General features: G+C 54.5%; 6 protein-coding genes across 6 annotated transcripts; all 6 read left to right on the top strand.

Annotated features, from left to right (window-relative positions):
• Positions 1 to 475: 475 nt before the first annotated feature.
• PG985_014855 (uncharacterized protein) lies at positions 476 to 1,538 on the top strand (the record flags this gene model as incomplete). Its single annotated transcript, XM_066834621.1, has 3 exons — positions 476 to 479; positions 766 to 1,202; positions 1,308 to 1,538. The coding sequence occupies 3 exons, from the start codon at positions 476 to 478 to the stop codon at positions 1,536 to 1,538; spliced, it is 672 nt and encodes a 223-aa protein (XP_066677231.1).
• A 683-nt stretch (positions 1,539 to 2,221) lies between these two features.
• PG985_014856 (uncharacterized protein) lies at positions 2,222 to 3,975 on the top strand (the record flags this gene model as incomplete). The annotated part of the gene is made up of 3 exons (XM_066834622.1): positions 2,222 to 2,255; positions 2,323 to 3,185; positions 3,277 to 3,975. 3 exons carry the CDS (start codon positions 2,222 to 2,224, stop codon positions 3,973 to 3,975), a joined length of 1,596 nt encoding a protein of 531 aa, XP_066677232.1.
• Positions 3,976 to 7,547: 3,572 nt separating this feature from the next.
• PG985_014857 (TBC domain-containing protein) lies at positions 7,548 to 9,840 on the top strand (the record flags this gene model as incomplete). The annotated part of the gene is made up of 3 exons (XM_066834623.1): positions 7,548 to 8,605; positions 8,680 to 9,295; positions 9,358 to 9,840. The coding sequence occupies 3 exons, from the start codon at positions 7,548 to 7,550 to the stop codon at positions 9,838 to 9,840; spliced, it is 2,157 nt and encodes a 718-aa protein (XP_066677233.1).
• Positions 9,841 to 11,623: 1,783 nt separating this feature from the next.
• PG985_014858 (uncharacterized protein) lies at positions 11,624 to 12,394 on the top strand (the record flags this gene model as incomplete). Its single annotated transcript, XM_066834624.1, has 1 exon — positions 11,624 to 12,394. One exon carries the CDS (start codon positions 11,624 to 11,626, stop codon positions 12,392 to 12,394), a length of 771 nt encoding a protein of 256 aa, XP_066677234.1.
• A 2,447-nt stretch (positions 12,395 to 14,841) lies between these two features.
• PG985_014859 (uncharacterized protein) lies at positions 14,842 to 18,219 on the top strand (the record flags this gene model as incomplete). Its single annotated transcript, XM_066834625.1, has 1 exon — positions 14,842 to 18,219. The coding sequence occupies one exon, from the start codon at positions 14,842 to 14,844 to the stop codon at positions 18,217 to 18,219; it is 3,378 nt and encodes a 1,125-aa protein (XP_066677235.1).
• Positions 18,220 to 22,296: 4,077 nt separating this feature from the next.
• PG985_014860 (fatty acid desaturase) lies at positions 22,297 to 23,748 on the top strand (the record flags this gene model as incomplete). The annotated part of the gene is made up of 1 exon (XM_066834626.1): positions 22,297 to 23,748. One exon carries the CDS (start codon positions 22,297 to 22,299, stop codon positions 23,746 to 23,748), a length of 1,452 nt encoding a protein of 483 aa, XP_066677236.1.
• Between the last annotated feature and the right edge of the window lie 783 nt (positions 23,749 to 24,531).

Here is a 24,531-nt window from a genome sequence, read left to right on the forward strand (position 1 = left end):
CCATGTACCACACGCGGAGGAGAGCAGCGCAATGGCAGCATGAGGCGTTAGTGTATGGGCATATAATGATTTTCACCGGTAGTACAAAAATGACATGAGAGCTACACAGCGATACACTCCCAGCTTCTTCTTTCTTTCGTTCCTTCAGTGATTGTCAATGATCGATTTGATTTCTGCCAACTGCCATTTCTTGCCTTTTCTGCAACGCATCCTTCCTGTAGGGGCTACTGGTGTGGGCTTGGGTGACATATCCGCTGTTTCGTCCAAAGTTCATGCGCACCTTGTTCTTGTGTTGTTGATTGAACCCTGAATATACATGCTTCTAACTACCAACTCACAATAACACGGAACACTCAATGAAGCTGAATGTCTTTCAGGGTGGTGATGCCAATGGGCCTCCATTGTCTCCTTGCCTCTGCTTTGAAGCCAGACTCTAACACACTGGTTGACGAGATGTATGGCTTTCTTTGTCTGAATGCGTACGTACAGCCTTTATGGCGAGCCGCCATTATCTACTACCCATGCATGTGTACTTAGCATATAGCCATTGTTATACGGGTATATATTTCTGGCTTTTTCTTGAGTCGCAATTCACATCCAATGATTCGGCACCAATCGGCATTGCATTCGTTCTTCTTATTTTCGTCTACCAGCAAATTGCCTGACCGGAGCGCAACGACAGAGAGAACCAAAAGGACCGCGAACACATACGATACCTATACTCACAGTCCATTCTGGGAATCTCGTACAACAAACAAACGACAGGCTTCTATTGGGCACCAAAAGAGGTAGAAAGGCAGGACGTTCCAGAAGAAGCCAAAGAAGAAAGAAAAAATGGCATCACCCGTGGCATCGCCTCCCCCTCGCTGACGGAGTCGTCGATCTCCGACGAGGAGCTCGAGCAGCTCAGCACCGAGTCGGACCTGCGCAAGCTCATCAGCGACCGGCTGCCGACGGCCGAGAGCCCGCCCAACTACGTCCGGATCTGGATGGGCGGGTACTTTACGTACCGCGGCGTCGACCCGGACTGCGCGGACCGGTTCTTCTGGTCCGGGGCCGAGTTCACAGACCTCGACATCGTGGAGCTGACCCAGGCGTTCCGGGCCAAGCTCATGATTCAGACGTACGGCACCGCGTCCGTGGTCGGGCTGATGGAGCAGGAGGTCGAGATGATGGCGATTGATGTTTTTCAGTTTATACAGGTACGTCTTATACCTAGTTGGTTTCTTTCTCTTACCCTTCTCCCTTCCCTTGTCTGTTTGCTTTCTTTCTCTTCTACTGGTACACTTACTGACATATGATAACAGATGGGCAAGACTCCGCCCAGGAACCAAATGCTGGCCCGCCTCATGCGTCTGTTTTCGAGTGACGCCACGATGCAAGAGCGACTGAATGGGTTCCTCGTCCTCGTCGGGCTGCTTCTGCTGGTGCTGTTGGCTTTGTATGCCCGATTAGTTTATTTGGACTTTGATGAGGCTGTGACGGGGCCGCTGTGGCAAGCCTGGAAAAGGAAGAAGGGCGTTTCCTGGCCGAGTTAGAGGAGGGGGGTTATGGCAGGTTCACCGTGGATAGATAGACGAAGAGGGGGCGCGTGGGCGTTCCGCTTGTTTAGTTATTGTTTACATATGTTTAGACCTATGCATTTTGTTTTTTCACAGATCAACAGTCATGGTCACTGTCAAGCCGAGACCACAGGATCATCGCCGCTAATGCATTGTTTCGAGGCCTCCAATATCTAAGTATATGCCTCGCTTTAGTATCTCGAGGCATGGTTTGGCACTAGGACGCCTACTCATTTCGCTAATGTACGATCCGCATCCTTCCAAGGCCGTTGGGGAGCCGGGGTTGTTATCGATACGATACGATCGGGAACGGGCTCGGGGACGGGACAATTACGAGATGCTAGCGGAGGAATCATTGAATCAATGAACTGGAAGTCAAAAGTTTCCACACTGGGAAGATACCCTTCACAGCTGGTTTGGTATACATAAATGTCTTTAGTGGGAGTATTCTTTTTTGAGAAAACTCTATCAATCAGGGTTGTCCTTGAGCTGCAGTCTAGTTGGCTTGGTATCGTAACGTTACACGAGAAAGCCCACGAGGGTTCCCCTACTTACAGTCTCGTGTTTAACACCAAGCTCCAATAAGGCAATACTCGTAGATTGGGATGAACAGATGAGCGAGGGCCCAGAATCATATTCTATTGAACCATTCGTCAAGCATGAGTCGCAAGAGCGTGTTCCTGCGCTATGCCAGTACGTTCATTCCCCGATACTCTACGCTAGTTGCATTGCGCCTCTGTTAATCACCCAGCAATCCCAGGCCCAAGCGAGCGGCGCATGATCTCGCGAGAAGACCTCGGCTTCTACAGCAACATTGTCGTAGGAGCAACTTACGAGTTCGAAGGCGGCAATGACGTCGACCTGCACTCCCTCCAAACCTTTGCGGGTCCGCTCCAGCACTGCATCGCCAAGTTTCCATATCTCAAGATTGTGACCCGCGATGCATCGACAGAGAGACCCTTCTTTGAACGCGTCACGAGCCTGGACGTCCAACAGCATTTGAGCGTCGTTGATGACGGCCCCACTGCTCCTGGCAACCCCCGCGATGGAGATGGAGACGGCCATGATGATCATCGCCGGATGGAGCAGCTCCTCGAGTCCCTGGTCGACAAGCCCAACTCTATTGCGTTGATCCCGCCGTGGAGGGTCGTCGTCCGGCCCCTCGCCCCGGCCCGCTGCTTCGTCGCGTTCGCGTACTCCCACATCATCGGAGACGGACCGGCGGCTCTCGCCTTCCACCGTGCGTTCCTCGATGGTCTACAACAACAGCAGAAGACCGGCGTCCTTCTCCAGGTGAATCCACTTCTTACCGTGCCCTTGTCGGAGTTCACGTTGCCGGATCCGTTTGATATCCCCGGCCGGCTGCCCATCTCCTGGTCGTTCCTGCTAGGGCCGCTGCTGGCCGTGCTGCTGCCCAAGTTCGTTGCCGGCTGGCTGGGGCTGCAGGCGAATGCTGCGAAGGTCGACGGGGGCACTTGGACGGGCAGCAATGTCTTTTTCGAGCCCGGGGCGATGCACAGTCGGGTCAAGATGTTTGCTATCGAGGATGCCCAGGTGTCCAGTGTCATCAAGGCTTCTCGGGACCATAATACCAAGCTTACTGGCACGGTTCACCAGTTAGTAGTGAGTCACATCTTTCTTTCTACACGTACACGAAGTCCTGCGCTACTGCAATGAGGTCAGTCAGTTCGGCCAGCTAATCGCGAGTCCTCAGGTCCGCGCCCTCAGCAAACACATCACAGACACCAAAGCCATTACCAACTTCGTGTCGCAGACCGCCATCAGCATGCGGGCCTCCATCGGCGCCCCGGGCGAGGAATGGGGCAACTACGCGTCCGGATGCTACGGGACGCACCCGAACGTCGGGCAAATAGCCACAAAGGGGCCGGGGCTTCCGGCCCAGATGTGGGCGAACGCGTCGTCGCTGTCGAGGGCCATGGCGGAGAGCGCCGTGCAGCTGCGGGACCAGCCCCTGGGCCTGCTGCGCTACGCCCCGAGCATCCGGAACTGGATCCTGGGCAAGGTGGGCGGGCGGCGGGACTGCTCGTACGAGGTGAGCAACCTGACGAGCTTCGACGGCGGTTCCGGTCACGCGAACACGAAGGTGAAACAACATCAGGAGAAGAACGATGAGGGGGAGGGGGAGGTGGTCTCGTGCTCGTCGACAGACTACCGAAAGGAAAGTAGCTCTCGCTGCAGGATCACCCAGATGGTCTTCGCGCAGCCGGGCGGCGTCGTCAGTGCCCCGTTGGCCTTCAACCTGGTCAGTGTCCGTGGCGGACCGCTGGTCGGCACCATCACTTGGGGTCAGGGCGCGCTGGGCGTCCCCGTTGAGTCAGAGGACGCGTTGGTCGAGGGGATACGACAGTCGTTCGTGGAGGATTTTGCTGCCATTGGCAGTGGTAGCATCTAGTCAGGTCCAGGAGCAGCAGCAGCAGCAGCAGGGCGTAATAACTGTAGTAAAGGCTCCAAGATTGCCAAGGACTGTAGCATAACGAGTGATGTTTAATCGATGCCACCTTTATCCGTAGCTATAAATACTGACAGGTGGCTTGGTCCTATTTCTATATCTTCACATTCCTTTAGGTTGCATTGTGGTCAAGTAAGCTCATGCATGTAAGCCTCTGCTGCTGCTGCTGCTCCTACTGCTGCTGCCATCAGCTGCTTACTACCCCTTTAAACCCCCCAGAAGGCTTGTCACAATCTAGATTGCACGCACCGGCCAGCTATAATTGAAAGCTGCATGTAATTATCTCGGACGTTATATAAGATTGCTTTCCTGCGGCGAAACGACGAAACAAGCTTTTTTCGGGTCGCGAACCCATCGTCCGTTGCCCTCGAGCCACGGTGTATATGCCTACCTGGCCCAAAAAACCAAGAGCTGTGATCTGTGTGCGCTGTGTGCTTAAGTTGTGTGTGTGTGTGTGTGTGTGTGTGTGTGTGTGTGTGTGCACAGTGTGGCCGAGCGCGCTGATTGGATGGGCTTGCTGGTATGCTGGGAAAGGAGAAGTTGAGTAATTTCCGGGCGGCTGACTTTGCTGGACTTTGGCCTCGCCATCTCGATTGGCTGGGCTGGCTGGGCTGGCCCTTTTTGGTGCCTGGCATGATCTTGGCCCGGGATGCAAGTGGGACGGGACTGGCTAGACTGGCCAGCGCCGGTGGAGAGTGGCTGGCCGGATGCGGTTAGTGCTCTAGGCTGTTAAGGGGGGAGGGTGGGAATCCAGATGGAGTCGCTGTCCACCTTGCTCATCTCCATCAAATCAAATCAAATGAGGAGGGAAAAATCCAGTGACAGGCAGCAGGCTCAGGGCTTGCTGCTGGGCGCACTGGCAGCTGGGGAAGAAGTCGAGACGCAGGAGTGGAAGGAAGAGGGGAAAGCAGGGAGTTCGAATTCGGTTCCTTCTCCTTTTGTCGACATGCCTCCATGCCAAATGCAATGCGCGTGGTATGGTGGAATGGAGTTAGCCGCCTAGGAGATGTCCGTCAACGCGCAGCACACGGAATTTCTGCGTCGAAGCCCGCCCGGAATCCCACAGGTTATTGCCCTGCCAGTCTAGTAGCAGTCTAAGCCCAGAGCACGCGCAGGCAGACCGACGATTCAATCAATGTTCATCGGGGCAGTGTAACAGCGTAGTACCTGGGTAAGCAGAAGAGTAGTAATGTCCAGAGTAGGTAGCAGAGTAGCAGACCAACCAGTAAGAGCACAGGTACACAGCAGGCACACACGCTCGCGCGATTGATTTTCCTTGGATTTTGATTGCAGCAAGCCATCGGCTCCTAAAAAACAAACTAATAGCCAACTTTCCCGTCGCATAGCATCATCGTTCCCCCGTCCTTGACTTTTTTCACCCTCTTTTCCCTCCCAGTCTTGACGGTTCCCCGCTTGGCTTGTCTTGATTTGATTTTCGTCGGTCGTTGATTCAGTCACTCTTTACGACGATATCGTCATTCACTCGTTTTTCCAACAACAAACCACACTCGCTAAACCAAAACACTAACGTACATACATTGCCTTGAATTGTATTGTACATACAAACCACCACACTCGCTCTCATCACGCACCGACACAGACACTCGCTCACTCACTCTTCAAGACCAAATTACACTCACTCATTTCGAACCATTACATTACCCTGCCGACCCCTAGGTCCCCTAGGTCTTACCCTCGTCTTTCGTGCCTCTTGGATCCTCCTGTCAAGCCTCCTTTCGGTTTCAGAAATCACCACTCCCCCAGGAAAGAGGAGCCGGATCAGTTGCACTGCCCAGAACTTACTACAGCCAAACTCCACCCTCGCCAGCCAAGCTCTCTTGTTCGCTCATCCCGAAGAGAACTAATAACTGCCTGTATAAACTGGCCGTGAGGGAGAACTGAAGTATTGGTTCTCGTCTATTCGTCCCATCTTTGTGTGCGCCTTCGCCCGCCTACCCAATACTTAATAATTACTCGACGCTGCTGCCGCCATCATCGAAGCGCCGCGCCCCTCGACGACACCAACGACGCCAACTTGTTCCACTACCCGAGACAAGAACAGCGGATTGTAATGTTTGATTGTTAAAACAGTTTATTACCTAGTATTGCCACGACACGCACCACACTCACGCCCTTCTTATTTCACTCGATACTCTACGTCCCGGGGATTTAGAGTTGACTTGGCGATTTGAAAAAGACCCTTTTTCTTTCATCCGAACTTCGGCACCATCCCCTTCTGAAACAGCAAGGCTGCACACCACTTCGCAGCTTTTGGGTCCAGAGCACAGCCCGCCCGCAAACTCAGACCGCGATATTTGGACATCTGGAACTCTGCTGTGCCAGATCTTCTGGAAGCCCGAACCTTGAACTGCCTCGACTGGACTTGACCTGTCTTGGACTCTTGCTTGACTTGCCCAAGATTAAGACCAGAGCTAGGCCTTGCCAAGTTGCCGACTACTTTCCCGCAACAGAGAGCTAAGGTTGCAAGCGTTGTGCAAGCAACCCCCCAAAAACCCAAGGGTCCCCGCCGGTCCGTTGCATCGCCGACTGCGACCCCAAAATAGCTCCCTTGCTTGCATAACCGCCCACTTTGACAGCATTGATTGATTGATTCATCATTCTTTCGGTTCATCATTCAATCGAGGCAACGCGGGCGCTGTTGTGACATACGAGGAACACGCCGGATTGATCGGAACGTCTCTGCTCCATCAATTCTTTTGTGCTACTTCCTTGTTTTGTCGATTGATTTTTCGCTCTCTTCCGAGTGTATCATCGTCACCATCCTTATTATTTTGTTGTTGTTATCCGCTGTCTGCGGTGTAGCATTGCCAGGGCAATCCCGCGGTGCATTGTAGTCTCGGTCCAGGATCTTGAGACACTTCCCGCGCCTCACTCGCCCATCCCCAACTCCAGCGCACAGTTCTGAGCACGGGACCGGGTTTTCCTCTCTCTGCGATCCCACACTTACAACAACTGTACAACACTACCACCCTTTGCTGCATCTTTCGGCACTCGGTCCAAACGTTGCAGCGCATCCATCCCCTGTGATTCGTTCTTTTCCTTCACCCCAAGGTTGAAACATCGCAGGCCCGGTTGCACCGAAATTCCAACTCAACCCAACCCACGCGTCTCTCTCTGGAACCCAAACGTCAGTCAGAGACAACCTATCACACGTCGAACTTGTTCTTTCCCAACAACCAAGTCGACTTTGCTGGGCATTCGACCACTCGCGCTCTTTTTTTTTGCATTTGAGACGACGAGGACTACACGAATTACTAAAATACATACTTAATTTCAAGATACGTCACCAACCACGGCACAACCAATCACTAATACCACCACCAATATCCATATCTCTGCACTATTACACAGCGCTTCGCCGAGCAAAAGGAATTACACGAACCGGAACTTGTGCCCCTCAAAATCCGGACGACAGCTTTGAAGGATAATATCCATACCTCATTAATCTTTGGCCAGTATAGCCTTTCCGCGGAAGGCCAGCAAATGCAATAATAATGAATTACGAGACCGACCACACCGTTTCCGGAGCGATTGATTTGTGCGTACCCAGTCCTGGGTCCCCGCCCGGCATGATCTCGTCCAAGACCTCCAGAGCGTCGTCTTTGCGGTCTTCCATTGGTTCAGATGACGATAACCACCAAGTAGTCGACGTGGGCAACTTTGAAGAAATCGGCCTCGAGGACGACACCGTCACCGTCGATGCCGCCCACTCTCGCGACCTCACCCAGAACAAGAACAACACCCCTAACCCCTATAGCGCATCCTACGCCGCCGATCTCCGTGCTCGCTCGACGAAGCATGTCGGCACCACAGGCACCACAGTACGACAGCAACCCGCTCCTCAGCCCAGCACAGCCCGCCCTCAGCGTGACATCACCGCAGGCAAGGCTCGCCCTCCGTTCCTGAACTTCAGGAACCAGCAGTTCCGGGATACCAGCACACACAACCTGTCCGCTCTGGGCGCGCAACCTCACCCCGGCCCAGCCCCTATCCGCGGCCTTCTCGTGCGCTCCAGCTCCACAACCAGCGCCAGCCGCCGGCAAAGAAGCCCCAGCCCCAACCTGTCGCTGAACACGACGAACCCGCGGCCTAGCATCGGTCACCTTCCGCGGCGCAAGAGCTGGCAAGCTAGTCGCGAGCCCAAGAAGACTTCGATAGAGTTGGAAAGGGAGTTTGACGAACAAGATGACGACGATCATGTGCCAGAAGGCTTCATTCTCGACAACGTCCCCATTTCGCCCCGCCCCATGGAGGATCGCACCCCCAGTCGCCCCGTCTCCACCTCCACATCCCCGGAAAGGTCCAAGTCCCGCGTCCGCAGTGTTGGTAACGGCACACCGCTGGTCCCCGCCGAGCAAGGATCGCTCCGCTCGCCGTCGTGGCGGTCAGACGCCTCGTCAGCCGACTCAATCAAGAGCCCCGGCAGCTGTCCGTCTCCACTGAAGGGCAGAGCCAAGAGCTGGAATGCGGCATTGTCCGAGCTGAGCGCCGAGGCCAGGTCTCTCACGGAGAAGCTGGAAGAACACGCCAGTGAGCTTGACAAGCACGGTGTGTATGGCGGCTCTGCGCGCCCGGTACCGAAACCCCGCGTCAAGTCGGCACTTGCCGAGCTTCCCCCTTGCGGAGGACGAACATCATGATCGACCCCCTTCCCATCTCCAAAGAAAAGGAGGCCGTTCTGTCGCGCACGCGGCCTTCTTGGTTGCCGCCGAAGGACCCCGCCGAGGAGAAGAAGCACATCCGGGAGTACCAGCGCATGATGGCCAAGAGCATCGAGGCCGACAAGCGCCGCACTGCGGCCAAGCTCGAGAAGGAGAAGAACAAGGACGACATGTCCGGCAACACCCTGCGCATCTGGGAAGAGGATGTGCTGCCGCGATGGAACGAGGCCGTCCGCGAGCGCCGAACGCGCGAGCTGTGGTGGAAAGGAGTGGCGCCACGGAGCCGGGGTGCCGTCTGGACCAAGGCCATCGGCAACGAGTTGGGCCTGACCGAGACGAGCTTCCATGCCGCCCTGGCAAGAGCCCACGAGATGGAGCAGCGTGTCACCGAAGGCCAGGGGACGACCGAGGACGAGCGCCGCATCAGCTGGTTCAGCAAGATCCGCCGCGACGTCAAGGACAACACCTGGGTCGATCTCAAAATCTTCCAGGCCGGAGGACCGCTCCATGACTCGCTTGTCGACGTCTTGAAGGCATACGCCATGTACAGGAGCGACATTGGCTATGTCTCGGGCATTAACGTAAGTTGACTGTTCCTTGCCATGATGATACTATATCTCAGTTCACTAACATAAAACCCTAGACCATTGCCGCCACTCTCCTGCTCAACCTGCCTTCCGCCACGGCCAGCTTCATCGCTCTGGCCAACATGTTGAACCGTCCTTTGCCCCTATCGTTTATCGCTCGGGACAACGGGGCGAAGCACAGCGCCTACAACTTGGTGCTGGATGTCCTCTCCAAGAAGAGCCCCAAGCTCCACGCACACCTCGTCAGCGAAGAGATGCAGCTTGATCCCGAAGTCTACCTCTCTGAGATCTTCTCGGCCATTTTCACGCAACACCTGTCGCTCGACGACTGCAGCCGCCTGTGGGACGTGTATGTCTTCGAGGGCGACTCGGCGCTGGTCCGGGCCGGCGTCGCGCTCCTCGTCGAGAACGAGGGCCGACTCCTCGCGGCCAAGACCCAGAAGGAGGTCGTCGCGGTGTGCGAGGCGGGCCACCAGAAGACGCTGCAAGGGCGCGGTGACGACTGGATGGTCCGCGTGCGCAGTGCCGGCAAGGCCTAAATCAAGCGACCAATCAAAAAAAAAAAAAAGAAAAGAAAAAGAGAAAAGGGTGGAAAAGGACAATAGGGGGGAAAGGAGAAAAAGGGAAAAGAGGACGAGAACTCGTTGTTGGAAGTAAAGGTTTGACGTTTTTATACCCTTCGTCGTGGTAGAAAAAACCGAAGAGAGAAAACCAACAAGCAAGCAAGCACCCACACTACTTTGCATATCGTTATATAGCAAGCAAGCGAGCCACGAATTGTGTTACCTTAAACTCTAATGGATTTAATGGAATTATACTTCTATCTTGGATATGAATGCCTATGCTTAATGTTGTTTGATGTCTATTATTTGCTTGATGTTTGTGATTGTGATGGGTGTGGTGATATTTCTTGGTGGCTCTTTGCGTTGTATGTATGTATGCATGTTTGGGCCAGGGGCGGTCTCGATGACGTCGTCGCTTCGTGGTTTGGTATCCCCCGGTCAGTCAGTCTATCTAGTTGTTTGCTGCCTACCTTGTACATAAACCGGCCAGATACTGCTGAAGCATGCATATGTACTGTTTGCCTTCCTCACGCTCGTCCGATGTCCCGATGTTCCGTCGTTTGATCTGCAGATTCGCCCTGCCAGTATCCTACACCTGGCGGCTCGGATTTGGAAGGTTGACTGTGTACGCAGTTGCTTGTTGCCTGCGAGCTTGGCGGTGTTTTGCTTGTACAGGCCGGTGAGATGCAGGTGGTTGGTTAGTGTACGATGCTGCTCGTCAGGCTCCCTTTTGTGATGTCGAATGCTGAAAGAGGCGTGATGCTGCCTACGAGACTGGGCAGTGTTCCGCGGTGGCTATTTCGTTCGGTCATATTGTGTATCTAGAGATTGGGCTGGTTATTGTCGTACAGATAGATTGATGCTCGGCTGGTATGGGGTACTGTCTTCTACAGCGCATTGGATAGTAGAGAAAGTCTTAACACAGGAAATTGTCCGATACGATTTCATGTGGAAAGAGAAAGGCGGCTTCGAGCAAGGTGGTACGGTACGGCTCCTGCTGCTTACACATATGCGGCGGTGTGGACTTATTGCCCGTATAAGGCCCCCTTCGTGTTGTCAACCAACTTAGACTCTTCAGTTCAGCCTGCGGCCATGCGTGTTCTTCGTTTTCCACCAACTTACACATGGCCAGCCTACCCATATCGGTCCAGCTCATGCGCAAGATGTGGTGGCATGGTGTCATCACGAAGTCTCGGACGCTGCAGCAGGCCCTTTCCTTCTGAGCGGTTCCTTCATCCTCGTTGGGCGCGAAAGAGACAAGCGGGCCCCGACCGATGTTGCTGAGCCCATTGCCCCTGTAGACGTTCTCGTTTTGTTTCTTCGACTTTTACGACAACGGCAAGCGCGCACGCTGACGTAGGGGGGGGGGGGGCGTTCTACGCGCTCCCCTGGACGTCGGCGAGACCACACAACAGGGAATGGAGATTTACGTACCGTGCCAGGTTACGCCTAAGCACATACTCGGCGCTCCGCCACCGCCGCCGCCGCCGCTTGTCCGACGCGGAAGCAGGACGGCGGGAAACGGAAGAGGAAGCATAAGCCACGAGTAGGTCCATCCGGAGAGGCCCAAGCCGGTGAAGAACGCTCGTCGCGCACCCGCCGCCGCTCCGGTTGGGCTACGTGTTTCCATCGTCCCTGGACGAGCCGGAGCTCGCCATCACCCATGCCCCTTTGGACAGGGATAGGGACAGAGACGGCGGCGTGTATATGGACCTTGCCTACGATTTGATCCAGTACCGCGCCGGTCACTACGACCGAGATGGACGACTCGCGGTATAACGACCACTACCCGCCCTCACCGCCGGACCCGGCCCAGTTCGACGCCGATTTCCGCTGTGATGGGCGCACATTTACGCTGGTCGAGCAAGGTATCAAGAAGAGAATAACGGTACCGAATCACCATGGATTCCCCAGTGACTCTTGCGTCTGGGACTTCGATGGCGACGGCACGCCGGCCCAGTATTTGAGGGGCGAGGGGTACAAGTGCGCCCCCGCCGGCATCCAGGGCGATCAGCATATCAAGTGCTCACTGCTCAACGAGAAGAGGCGCAGCGGTAGAGAAGACGAATATACCAGGAACAGGAAGACCGGGTGGCCGGCGGTCCGGGACGAACTGGTCCAGATTGCCTCGCTGCGGGAGTCGTCCGACTTTTCCAGTATCCGCCGGAAACGATCTCCTACGCCATGTGAAACGATCCTCAAGTCATTGCGCGGACCATGGTTGACGATCTCGCGAAGCAAGCGTCACCGCGCGGGTGCGACGTCATGGCCGTCAAGCTCGCCGATGTCCGCCCGATGGCGGCCGTACCGCGAGCTCGAGCCGGTGCGCTACCCGGTCATCATCGCGGCAGATAGCCCCGTATCCAGCCCCGAGAAGCTGCAGGTGCTCGCAGGCTTGTCTGAGGTGCCGGAGGTGATGACGGTCAAGGAGACGGACAGGTCTGTCGACTGTTATACGGAGCCGGCGGACGTTGGATCCTTGTGTTCTTCCGGGAGCAAAGAAGGGCGGCCCTCCCGGGGACGGCTCTAGACAAGGGCGGTGCCTCGTCGGATTATGGAAGGTATGGGGAATGACACCGTAGTAAGGGCGGCTAGGTACAGAGAAATGTTGAGGCCTCGATTGGCAACGTAAATCATCCAGCTTGATTGCGTAGTGACCAGCTAACTTTTCAAATACTGTTGGAACGAAATACAGTTTGGCATACGAATATGAACACGAAGTATTGAAAAGGCGAAGGAAGATTGGCGGATGCTGTGCCAATGTAGGTGTCAATGTAGATTGGCACCCGCATCAAGAGCCAAGATCTTTACCAGTGCCCAGTGCCAGAAGTTTGTCTAGTGAAGCAGTTTGACTTCATGTTTTCGTCGAAGGACTTTCCGACTCATTCTATCTTGTTCGCCGTCGCAAATTCAAGTCGCCCATTCATTGCTACTTTCTTCGCTGGATGGCGCTTCTAATTTGCAGCTGCTCAGCAGTCTCGTTGCTATTTCGTTGCTCCCCGCACAAAAATTATCCATGGCAGGATATTGGTCATCAATGACACTCCATCCAAAAGCAAAGCGCGCTCGGGCAACTCAGCCGAGGCCTGCAGCCAGCCCTATGCCAAGCCGACCCGGCAGTGCATTGGGGGAAACGCTCCGCCTAGATCAACCTCTCGTCTCGATACGCATATCTATATTCGACTTCATGAGGCAGGCTTCTTCTTGGGCAGTTCTATCACATTACGCAATTATCTTGCGATGTGACCTTCGCAGATGTGTTGCCAAACGGACTCGAACTTGGGAAGTGAATTCGTGGTTGTTTGCTACAAGTCGCGCTTGGCAACTTGGGTTGCAGTAGCAGTCGATGAGGCGCCTTCCACCCCTGTTGCGGCAAACGGGGGTTTCCTGGCTCTCGGCTCTTAAACGGGCGCCAGGGATAGGTTGAGGTAACCTGGGGAACGAGTGGGCTCATCTCCAGCATGTTCTCACAATTGCCTCTCGAAGCGGATTGAAACGCGGTAAAAGGGCAGTCTTGATCTTTCACTCGACGAACTCTTATATACTCTCTCTCAGGAACTTCACAGGGAGGAGTAGCCCTTTTGACAGGCAGAAGACCGTCATTGTGGGTGGTCTGACTTTGAGCCCCGAAGACCCTGGACGTTGGCTGTCAGGGAGAGAAAAAAGCAATCAGAAACCAGGACGTCCGGATAGTTAGCCGGCGGTATTTCTTGGAGCAAGAACGCCGGTAGCCGCAAAACAAAGGAACAAAAATGGACGACTGTCCTGCCATGCTGCATATTCTCATACACAATTATATTGTCTCGATATCTCGCTTATTACTAGAGTCGCAGAGCTAGTACCCTCCCGTGGCTTTCAACCACAGCACACTGGTGTGAACTTGGACCGTAATGCCCCAGGATACATCCCAGCCCATTCCGAGTCCATTCCAGTCGCACCGGCCTGGGTGCAACTACCCTTGAGCGAACCAGAAATTGAAAGGGGGAAAAAGCAATCACGCAGCCAAAGATCCTGAATAGTCCATCGAAACGAACAGAACATGGCGTTGCCAAGAGGGGCAAGACCTCCTTCTCTCTCTCTCCCAGTAAACACGTTGGTCAATCGCGCGCCCTCCCTGCCTCCCCTCCTCCCTCTCCTCTTCGACGCGTCCTTCGTGTTGCTTGCTTGCCATGTTGGGAACAGTCCAGGGTGGCTAGGTCTGAAGCCCTGGCGTATTTGTGCTGGACGCCATGTGTGCTTCCTTACCCCAGGTCTTCTCATGTGCTGCACACCTCGTTTTTCTGAAGTTTATTGTTCAAACCAGTTTGGCACTTGGGTATGCTTCTTGCTGGCCTTCAGACATCCTGAGAACACGTCCGCTTGGCTGTGAAGAATCGTCACTTCAAGACGACCACACTCGCTCTAAGCGACAGGAGCTGCTGCGGTCAAATTCCCATAGCCACCAGATTTTCAAACCCTCATCATTGTCATCTTCAGGACAGAAAACGTCGCTACAGGGTAAATCTACAGGGTAACTACCATCTCATCGTCCGTGGGTGCGACACTCTCTCCAGCTTTTCTTTACTTCCTCTCTCCCAGAAGCAGGCAAACTGCTGCCAAGCTCAGGTATTCGACCATGGCCAGACTCCAAGGACAGGCAGAGAAGATCGATTTTCTCAAGTTTGTATGGCGGCATAGGAGTATGTGGTTGTCGTCGCCTAGCGACACCCAGAAGGTCGGGTTTTGGACTTTCGTCGTAGAGGAATTCAAGAACAGGAAAGGAGGCCAGGTCTTCGACACACATACCGACGTAAGCCATCTCTCTATTTCATCCATTATCTTGGGAGCCCACAAAAGTCACAACATCACATCTCGCTTACCCTGCCACAGCCAACATCGCCTGTAACTGGGCTTGCGTTCTATACGACACCCCTGAGTCCTGCCCAGCCTCTGTTCACTTTGTTGCTAACCAACTCGCCCTCACCCGGGCATCACTGCATGCAGGCCAAGGAACAGATGTATCGCATATGCATCCACCAACTGAAGGGGCAAAAGGCCAACGGCACCCCTCGCAACGTCGCACTTGAGGACAGAACCGTCTTTGATGAAGCCAAGGACGCCGTGATTCCCGCTTGGAGGGCGGTCAAGCTACTTAGCAGCATGATTTTGTTCAAGCTAGAGCTTGCCGAGTGCCTGACGTCAGAGGGGATGCGGCTGATCGTGAATCAGATCGCCGCCGAAGCGGCCGCAGCGAATACTCGCAACGGCGGCGGCGGCAACGAAGATAATGACAACCATGCGGGCCGGGATGAGACACGTGAGGAAGAGACCTTAAGGTTGGTCTTCTCACCCCCGATTTATGAGGCCATTGAGAAGTTCGTCGCGAGAGTCAAAACCGCACCATTCGGGACGCGATTGGAGGACATGTTCCCAGAGACTTTGGAGACGGAGAACGACAATGGGGCAGATGATGATGATGATGATGGTGTCGATAATGATGATGGAAGAGCGAATCCTATCGCGATACCCTCTATTGAGGACCCATCTATTGAGGAGGGAGGCAATGCCAATTCTATCCCAGCCTCTGCTAAGCACAAGGAGAAAACGCCATCGCCCTTCCTTCCCGAAACATATACTCGCATAAACTCATCCGAGTTACCAGACCCGGACTTCCGGGTTGCGCTGAAACCTGACCGCCAGGCGGAATATGACGCCTTGGAAAAGGGGTGGGAAGAAATGCACCCGAACAACCCTACCCGCCTCCAAATGGAGGAGATGGACGCGGCGGCTAAGCGAGAGGCCGCTGCCTCAGCAAGACGCCGACCAAACAATCGACGAGGCAAGAAGAACCGAGCGAAACAGCGAGGCAAGAAATCCCAAGTCAAACGTCGGGTCGACAACGACCAAGCTCTCCCTCCCACCCCACCACAGTCTTCCCAGCCTGTGCGTGACCCAAGCCCTGTCTTCATTGACCTGGAGGCCACCCAGCCACCCGATATACCCGATATGGAAGAACAAGAAGAAGGAGAAGAAGAGGCTGACCAACCCTTACTACTTCACGCGGGCCATCCCCTTGGTCTTGGGTCGAGCCCCGCGCCGCCAGAGACGGAGAACAACATCATGCACACGGACTTTGACCAGTTCATCTGGGAGTTTGAGCCGGACTTGCCACTTGCCGGCCCGTCATCCTCGTCAGGCCCGCCGGAGCCGCCATCTAGTCACCGGGAGAAGCAGCCGTCCCCCATTGCAGATGCTCGCCCGACCCCTGAGCAAACCCCTGGCCAAGAAGACCTTGGCCGTCCCACCCCTGCCCGGTCCGAGTCCGGGCTCTTCGTTCCCCAGATAAAAGAAACGCCGGTGCCGCCGCCCGAGCCATGGTGGCTGACGTATGGGCAAGCCAAGCGAGAGGAAACCCTCCCTCCCCTCTCGGTGATCGCGTCGCAAGGGGCATTCAGCAGCAGTAGGGATACCTCGACGAGACCGCCCAGCCAGCCGGCTGCAGAGCGACGACAGAGGAGCGCCGGCGCATCGAAGCCGACTGCTTCTAGATCTTCGAGCAGGGCGGCCGGGACAACAAGTGGTGCGTCAGCTGGAACCCCTGCAGATGAACAAGCCGCTCAGAGGGCGGCGGTAGAAGACCAACATCAACCCCAGTCATCTTCCACGTCTACGCAGTCGAGCCAGTCGGAAGGTCATGATGCTGTGACAGCGGCCGACCCCAACTCAGATAAAAGACCACCTGCGAAGAAGCCAAGAAAGGTCGCGGAGAAGTCGAAGAAGGCCGAGGCAACGAAGAATAACAAGGCAAAGAAGCAGAAGGGAAAAGATAAGGGGAAAGGTAAGGAGGTGGAACAAGGAGCAGGGGGCCAGACCGGACCAGGACCGGTTGTGGCAGATCCGAGATCCGAAGAGGCACTACGCCAACAGCTTGCCAATACGGAGAAGCCACGGCGCGCCACATACATTGGCGCACCCGCGTTGGCTGGTTCCATTGAAGACTTGCGACGACGGGAGAAGACCATTATCATGCCTCCAGTTCCCCAAATACTTAGTACAGCTGCTACTGTTACTGCTGCTGTTGCAACGAATCCGGCACCGATGGTAGAGGCGGTCCCTCATGAACGAAATGAATCCTCCATGCCATCTTCTTCCCAGAGCAGGGCGCCACAGGTGGCACCTACGGCCCCGAGGAAGAAGCCGGAGTCTAATCGTAACGATACAACAACACCGTCGCCGCCGGACAAGCAGAGGCAGAAGCAGCAGCATATCCGGCACCAATCAATATGCCCGACGTTCGAGGGGACTCACATTCGTTTAGATGACGATGAGCCAGCTCAGTGTGTCCTGGGACAATCAGACCGGGGCGTGACCGTGGAGAGGGTACCATCATCATCGCCAGCGGCAGCGGCAGCAACCAGGTCACATGTCTCGTCAGAGGCGCCACCAGTCCAGCCTCCCGTGCGACAGACCGTGGAGGAAGATGAAAGCCCCGACCATCGTCAAGACTCACCTACTAGCCTGAAAAAGCAACGCAACAAGGCCAAATGGGCAAGATATAAGCAAAGACGCCGGAACAAAAGGAGCGGCCGCGACTCGACGACTGTGCCGCCGTCGCCCGCTGCCCCATTACCCGAAAGTGAACCCACCCACGGGAGCGAGAGGGGGCAAGCAGGTTCTTCGTCGGGGCCAGAACGCGACAGGCAGCACAGCACCACGAGCCATCGCGGTTCTGCTATGCCGCCACCACCACTGCCATTGCCACCGAGACAGAAAAGCACATCAGCAGCGACTAACCGCCGCGGCTCGGCCGTGCCACCACCGGCACCTGCCGGTCCACCACGGGGCCGCTACTCGACTCCGTGGGAATGGCGTGGGGAGGACTCCGTGAGCCCTGAGCAACAGAAAAGGTCCCGTGACGCAGCCGATCTCGGTCGCGCACCAGATCACAACAAGAAACGACGAATGGGCAGTACCACTACAGACAGGCACGGCACGTCGGATATAGTTGATCTGACGTCAGTTCCGCTTCCAGGACCATCATCTTCATCAACCCATTCATTCACCTATGCAGCGGCATCAACGGCGCCAGCAACAAGTGTGGAGAAGCAGCAGCAGCAGCAGCAGCAAGTTGGGGAATACCCGTCGTCAGCACCTCCGAGGCAACAAGCCGAGGACCATTCACATGCTCATCCGTCTGCGGAGGCATACGCCTGTAAGAGACGCTTTATGAGTGTACCGCCACCCCTTAATGCTGGAGGAGGATACAGGGTAGCTGAAGTGGCGCATAAGCCTCCAGCCCCGCTGGACGGGTTGTTCATGCTACGGGTGGAAAAGCGGCTGATGAATCTAGAGAATCAGTTGGGCCATAGAGAGTAATAATGGCTTGGCAGACGTCTTTTCCCTTTGTCAGCCTTTTGGACTTTTTGTACGTTGGTTGGTTTTGTGTTTCTGTGGTCCATCTGGGCCTAGGTAGCTTCGTGATAGGCTGGAAGAGTTCAAAGGTCAACACCCCCCTCTGATTCGCAGCAGTTGTGCATTGTGCATTCAGAAAGATGCAACCGTGATGACCGAGTCATGCATTTGGCGAATTGCATGTGATGCGCCCAGCTGTAGCAAATAAGATATGTTTGCATGAATCTCATAATGATGTAGGGACGAGTTGGAGGTAAGCCAGAGGCCGAGTCGTGAAAAAACGAACTCATCATCATCTTGCGATGGGTGCACCCTCTTGTTGTATATCATTGGCCTGTCTCAATGCCGAATTCTTGATTCTTTGGGTTTGGAATTTGGTGGTGATGGCATGCACTTACATGTACACATATATTTTTACCTATTCTCGCATAATGATGCCGCAATGCATACATAAGGTGTCTACTGGAAAACTTTTGCTGTCAATGAGCAGTGCATTTGGATGCGGCTGACACGTGCAAGCAGCAATGCACACTTGAATAAGTCGAATGGGATTGATCTGAACATGGCAGCATATCAGTTGCCTCGGGCCACAGGCCGGGATGCCGTGCATTGGGGGGTACCCTGGCTTGTGTGCTTGTCTCCCTCAGCTCTCAACAATTATCTGTTTCGGGCAAGAGGGGCTGGACCTTGCATCTGATCGGCTTCCCCAACAGAAAAAAAAAAAAATTGTTCCGCACAGGGTCCTTGGAAGCCATTGGCAGAAAAAAAGAATTGATTGAGAAGCAAGCAGGCGGGGGACCCTCTGTTTTTGGGAAAAAATAGGGGACCCCACTCCTTCTTTTTTCCCTGAATCCTGGGTTCCATTGATTCATCCCATAAATCTCCAAGCACATCAGGACCCTGCATTCTTTCCCATCCCTTATCGATCAACCCAGATCCGGCTGCCACGAGCATTAATAGCAGACCACCCCCCGGCTTATATAGTAGGCCACGAGCGGATGCAATGGCCGTAGAGGCCAAGTGGCCCTCTCCTACTTCCACCTAAACTTCTCGGAATAGCCTCACAAGCCCAGAGTGTGTGTTTGTGGCGAAGGTGCATGGACTGCAGGATGCCCCTACAAAAAGGGTACTTGGTGGCTCGTACCGGACATGGAGATCTGCAGTAGCGTTGGGCGGGTAAAAGCCCCATCCGGTCCCTCATTTTCCCCCACGTCCCACGTTGTATCCATTCCCCAAAGTTCAACATCAACACAGACTGCAAACTGCAAGCAGCAGCAAAGCAAGGCCCAGGACAGCCAGCAAACGCCTCTTCTCCAGATTCTCGCAGCGTGGCAGCTCGAACGCCGAGACAATCGCCATCTCCCCCCAGCTTAGTCTTTGCCTCTATCTCGCGAGATCATTTCACCATCGTGCTATATCAGATCATTTGCTGCACCAACGCCTTGTCGATCACTTCAATCACCACAAATTCGCAGGATCGATAGCCTTGTGTGCTAGGTAGACCACAAGAGAACTACCATCGAACCCGTCCATGATAGAAGGGGACTAACCAGATCTAGCACAAAGCTATCTACAGTTTTACACGTTATCAGCACCTGTGTAAGCAACACTCAAAACAAACTCACATTAAACATAAACGCTGTAAGTGTGTGTTCATCTTGGTAGTGACTGTCGAGTTATCTGTAACCATTGGCTGGATGTTCTGTTCTTGACGGGCTGTTCTGGGTCAGTCTGAAGTCTTGTCGATGTTTTCTCTGCCCATGGGAGAGGATCCAACTCGACACTTGTCAGACCAGCCCGATTCTCGCCTTCACTTTCACATGCCAAGTACAAGTAGCCCGGTAGCAGACCCGCCAGATCGAAGTGCCAACTTGAACGCCACGCGGGCCCAGAACCCCCTCTAACCAGCTAGCCCTTCCGTGGCAGCACGGCTTGAGTTCGTTGGAGGGCGGTGAGGGAGCCACACAGTGACACGTCAATGCTCCTATCTCGGTACGCATGTCTTACCTCTTGGGTTTTCGGGATTCGCAGTGGGCGGCTCATCCTCATCTGTTCTCTTCTCGATTGGCAGCAAGATTTACAGTTTGGATCATCCCTCATAATCCCGACATGTCGTGCAGGGCTGGAAAGCCAATGTCGGTCGCCATGTGTTGGGTGTGTGTGCATATCAGTCAGGAGGATACTCCCAAGCATTGATAGCGACCTACCTCATCAGCACGTGTAGGATCGACCAGACAGGATGACTTCTTCTACATAGACGACAATTGCCGATCAACACATGGGATTTCAAGAGGTCCGTTCTGGTCCGTTGCCGAATTGCCTAGTTATCTCCTTTGTGCGAGTGTCAGACATCGTAGGTACTCTTCTTTTTTCCAACGGCTGTCGGGGTTGAACCAGACTTGCGGAAACAGGACCGAACCCAACAACCGTGGTTTTTCTGGAGACGGGGAGCAGGGGACAGACCTTTGAACCAGGATACTTGATAGGCATTGACAGATCCGCCCCTGTATCTCGGGTTCCACGTTCGTGATACCGTCGTACCGTATGTACAATACTGTATTTGCTGCTGCACGCCGCCTGGAACATGCAGCTTTGTTGGTTTTTGCCCCCCGCCTGCCCGCCCGGCCCCAAGCCCAAACCTCGAAAAACAACACTCCCTGACAGTCTCGACTGTGGACTGTGCGACTGTGCTATGCTGGAGGCTGGCTGGGCCCCCCTTTGGATCAGCGGCGAGATGGCTCTACACTCAGTACTTACAGTACCTAGCCAGTTCTTGTGGGCGCCCTAAAACACCGCCGTCGGACGTACCGCTGCATTCGAGACTCCTTGATTCGCCCCTCTGGTGGTCTGTCCAGAAGGTCTGTCCATGCCAGCTAGGTGCCCAGATCAGTCTAACCATTTCCTTTTTTCGATTGTGCACGGTCTAGGTCTCGGGATGGTGAAAGGAGAGGTGGCGGGTCATTTCCTGTAGCGTAGCGTTCATTCCTTTGGCCGATATGGCAAAGTGAAGCGCTACATGGGCACATGAGGAAGACTGCTGAGTATACCGGTACGGTAAGCGGCTGGAAGAAATAAGCGTGATGTTTTCCAGGAAGCAGCAGGAACGGGACAGCCAGAGCATTGAAGCATAAACGCATAGTTCAGCCAGCGAGGCCTGCGATGAAATAGAAATTGGCCTTAATTATTTGAATTTTACGCAGCGATTCCTGGTCTTCTGCAGTCCCAGAGCGGTGGATTTGCTCGAAGCCGCGGTTGGCACCAAACTCTGCTGTCCCGATATTTTTCTCAGGTGCAATTCGGAAGTTATTTGGCACCTACCGCAGGTAGGTAGGTACATCCAATTGCCTGACCAATTGGCCGTCTATTTATTCCCAATTGTACCCTCGTACATGATTCAATCGTGCAATTAATTCGAATATTACCTGCATCCCATTGACTACACCAGCCGGAAGCCGTTGGCTAAAAAATTAGAAGGGTACTGTAGTGCGTGAGAAAGACAGTTGGAAAAAAAAAAGTCCATCCCACTTCCGTCCCAAACCCGCCAGTTCCCCCAACAAATTGGCTCACCTGGAAAAGAAAGCGACAAGCCTTGGCTCGCCTGCTGCTACTCAATCCCCGGCTGCCACTGCCACTACCACCCAGGTACCGGTATCGACCAAGCACAGGAGATACTTTAGATACTTGGCCACTTCACTGGACCCTCTTTCCCCGTCGCTGTTTCGTCGTTTCTTTTTATTGGTGCCGTTTGCCCACCTCTCCTGCCTCGAGAAGTCGATTCAAAACTTATACAGTCCCTCACTGTACCCTTTCTGTCGCTTCAAAACGCAGATCCTCAAGACACTCCCTCCCCCCTGTCTCACACTTGGTCTGAAGTCGGAAACTTATTAGATCTGACTGACTCCCTTCAGCCAAAAGGGCAGAGATTCCTCACACTACCCTCTGTTCAAGAAGGAAGGATCTTGGGAAAGAAACACCATCGAATAATAATCACCATTTCTACCTTCTCTTCTAATACATACAAACACACACATCACCAGCATCATGGCTTCCACGACAGGAAGGGCCACGCGCAGCCAGAACCCGGCGCTGCGCCGTACTATGACCTCGACCACCGCCGAGTCGGACCTGTCGTCTCCCTCGACACGCATTGGTTCGCCTATCGACTCTCCTAGAGCTTCGGCCTCGTCCACTTCGCTGTCCTCCATGTCTTCGCTTGACGACACCACCAAGCCGTCGGCTGGCAAGCTCATCGACACGTACGGCAATGAGTTCCAGATCCCCGACTACACCATCAAGGACATCCACGACGCCATCCCCAAGCACTGCTTCAACCGCTCCGCCGTCACCAGTCTGTACTATGTCTTCCGCGACATTGCCCTTGTGTCGGCCAACTTCTACCTCGCCAACAAGTACGTGACTCCCGAGGTCATCCCCAGCACCGCTGCTCGCTTTGTCCTCTGGGGCCTGTACGCCTTCATGCAGGGTCTCTTCTGCACCGGTCTCTGGGTCTTGGCCCACGAGTGCGGCCACCAGGCCTTCAGCAACTCCAAGATCCTCAACGACACCGTTGGCTGGATCGTCCACTCTGCTCTCTTGGTTCCCTACTTCAGCTGGAAGATCTCTCACGGCAAGCACCACAAGGCCACCGGCCACATGGAGCGCGACATGGTTTTCCTGCCCCGCACCCGCGAGCAGCAGGCCACCCGAATGGGCAAGCTGATCCACGAGCTTACCGAGCTCGGCGAGGAGACCCCCATCGTCACCCTTCTCCACCTGATTGGCCAGCAGCTCATCGGCTGGCCCAACTACCTGATGACCAACGTCACTGGCCACAACTTCCACGAGCGCCAGCGTGAGGGCCGCGGCAAGGGCAAGCACAACGGCTTCGGCGGCGGCGTCAACCACTTCAGCCCCAGCAGCCCCCTGTACGAGGCCAAGGATGCTAAGCTTATCCTGCTCAGCGACATCGGCATTGCCATCACTGCCACTGCTCTCTTCTTCGCCTGCAAGACCTTCGGCACCGCCAACATGATGGTCTGGTACTTCCTGCCCTACCTCTGGGTCAACCACTGGCTGGTCGCCATCACCTTCCTGCAGCACACCGATCCCTCGCTCCCTCACTACACCCCCGAGTCGTGGACCTACGTCCGTGGCGCCGCTGCCACCATCGACCGCGAGTTCGGCTTCATTGGCCGCAACCTGCTCCACGGCATCATCGAGACCCACGTCCTGCACCACTACGTCTCCACCATTCCCTTCTACAACGCCGACGAGGCCAGCGAGGCCATCAAGAAGGTCATGGGCCGCCACTACCGTTCCGACGTCAAGGACGGATCCCTTGGATTCATCAAGGCCATGTGGCGCAGCGCCCGCATGTGCCAGTGGGTTGAGCCCAGCGAGGGTGCCCAGGGCGAGGGCAAGGGTGTCCTGTTCTTCCGCAACCGCAACAACATTGGCACCCAGGCTACCAAGATGGCCGCCCCTGCGTCATGATTGGTGCATACCGATGAAAGGAAAATAGATAAGAACCAAGCAAAAATGTCTTGATCTTGATCGTATGTGTGGCAAAAATCGACCTGTCTCTCCCTCGCAATGGACGCCGCGTGAAAACCAAGCAGCTGGCGGACTTGTTTGGGAAAAAGAGTAATGATAACAGGGACCGATGATGGGTGCACCTGGAGGCGAACTCATGGATTTGATGGAAGTTCGCATTGTCGGCGATTCTGCGTCTGGAGTTTTGGCGTTGCTATTTTACATGCTTTTTGGTCATGCGGCTGATTCTTGATTACCCGACGCAATCTTCTTTTCCCCTCGCCCTGAAAATAGACACCACCATTACGACGACGACAAGACGAAAAAAAGACAAGACCAAAGACTGGTGATATTAGAAATAGACCTAGTACAGCATGCTAGAAATCGAGGTTATGATTGAACTACCAAACTTGCTTGCCTTTGATTTGATTTACTTCGCTTGATGAAGATATGTGAACACCACTTGCCTTGGGCAGATGTAAAGCAAAGACGGGTGTGACGGTGTCCAACATCCGGATTTCCGAGATGGATGATTGCGCCGTAGATAGATATCTCAACTTCTGACTTGCGTATGAATGTCGGGAGTCTTCAAAGGGATAGTTGATGGTCGGTGGTGATGATAGTGCGGGGAAATAGTCTAGTTTCGACAAAAAATGGCACGAGGCCAGGCAATCCACCCCACCCGGGAGCCGATATGGAATGGTCAAATCGCAACAATAGGGGGATAAGTCAAAGGAGTGTCGA

Source organism: Apiospora marii (assembly GCF_038362585.1).
Source record: "Apiospora marii strain CBS 49790 chromosome Unknown utg000012l_segment0_segment0, whole genome shotgun sequence".
Lineage (NCBI taxonomy): Eukaryota > Fungi > Ascomycota > Sordariomycetes > Amphisphaeriales > Apiosporaceae > Apiospora > Apiospora marii.